This window comes from Cyprinodon variegatus, unplaced genomic scaffold, assembly GCF_000732505.1.
Source record: "Cyprinodon variegatus isolate N-32 unplaced genomic scaffold, C_variegatus-1.0 Scaffold445, whole genome shotgun sequence".
Taxonomy (NCBI): Eukaryota; Metazoa; Chordata; class Actinopteri; order Cyprinodontiformes; family Cyprinodontidae; genus Cyprinodon; species Cyprinodon variegatus.
The window spans coordinates 546,458-547,879 of NW_015150898.1; the positions used below are offsets into that span (position 1 = coordinate 546,458).

Sequence of the window (1,422 nt, forward strand, 5' to 3'; positions counted from 1 at the left end):
TGAACCTTAATAAACCCAATTAAATTCACCTCTGCCTACTGGCCTCTGCATTTGGGTCGTCCAAACCAACTCCAAATCCTGACAAAGATATATTTATAATTCTTTATTTAGTTCTCTTATCTTACTTTGATGCTTTATAACAAAATATGGAGTCATATCAAGTGAGCTTTCAAGGATAAAGCTGCAGTTTGGGGACTTATCTTTAGGGACATATCTTTAACCTTACATTTTAAACAATTAGCTTTTTCCATGATAGAATGTTAACATTTTATTTTTTGTAAAATAGTAAATTTCAACAGTTGGTATGCCTTATTCTGTGGTAGCCTCTGCTGGACAAAGGGAGGCATTTAAAGAATCTTAAGGTAAAAAAATTAAATAAAAAATACCGGATAAAGAAAATGTAACCCAATTTTTTTTCATATTCATATTTATTTCACACTGAAGCAAGAATCAAAGCAAGCCATTTAACTGTGTACACAGTGATGGTACAAACCCTTCTATGGAAAGCTTTAATTTAGTGCAGGTGCTTGATATTGACCGGACTGAATGCTCCACTGTTTCCTTTTGGCTTACAAAAGATAAAAATAAAAAATAAAAACGGGAAGATTTTGTATTTAATGTATGACATCAAAAACAACACATCAAACTCAAATTTTAAAACTGGAATATTTTACACAGTAGATCATTAGAAATTGATTTATTTTAAGTGCACGTTTCTACTTGTGATGAATACTGTGCCATCCCTACTTTTATTTATTTATTTATTCATTTATTTATTTATTGTTCAAACTGAGTTAAATCCAGAGAGCAGAATAATATTGGCCCCAAAATCTTAAAATATTTTTCAAAATGCTCGGATGAAAGGTTTGAAAGTCAGTGTCAGAGCCACTGCTACATGAATGCATGTGAACGTCCGCTTTTCCAAAATCATTCTATACATTTTTCAGCAGCCAGTTTGGAGATGAGATGCCAGACTGGGAGAAGTAGCTCCACCACCAGGGTTTCTCCTGCCGCTCTATTCCCTCCTCAGTAACTACTGGCTCGCCATATCGCTCAAAATGGTTATAGGGGTCGAATCGATCCCAGGTGTCAACCGAGGGGAAGAGGTGATCATCTATATCCGGCTCCAGGGGAACCTGCACATGTGATAATAGAAAGATGGAGAGGTGATAATATAGATAGCAATTTCACTCTAGAGTTTAAAAATGAATTTCAGCAATAGGATTTTTCTGTGAAATAGTACACAGGAAAAGGCCTGCCATAGGGCACATCTTTTAAGTTGGATTTACATGTTTTTCATTATCTTTTGGCTAAGTCTTTTTACAGGGTTCCTACAGCATAAGACAAGTTAAATTCAAGACTTTTTAAAGACTTTTTAATGCCATTTGAAATAAAAATTTAAGACCAAATTCACAAGAAACA

The 1,422-nt window shown here is 34.3% G+C and overlaps 1 protein-coding gene across 2 annotated transcripts in view; it reads right to left on the reverse strand.

Moving 5' to 3' along the window:
- Window positions 1-421: 421 nt before the first annotated feature.
- LOC107093767 (carboxypeptidase Z-like) overlaps window positions 422-1,422 on the reverse strand; it is an 11,628-nt gene continuing 10,627 nt past the window's right edge. The window contains exon 13 of one of the 2 annotated variants that reach the window (XM_015389030.1): window positions 422-1,136. In XM_015389030.1, coding sequence (XP_015244516.1) covers window positions 933-1,136 — 204 coding nt within the window. In that variant the 3' untranslated portion in view covers window positions 422-932. The remainder of the gene's footprint in view (window positions 1,137-1,422) is intronic. The other variant, XM_015389029.1, reaches the window with a different exon arrangement.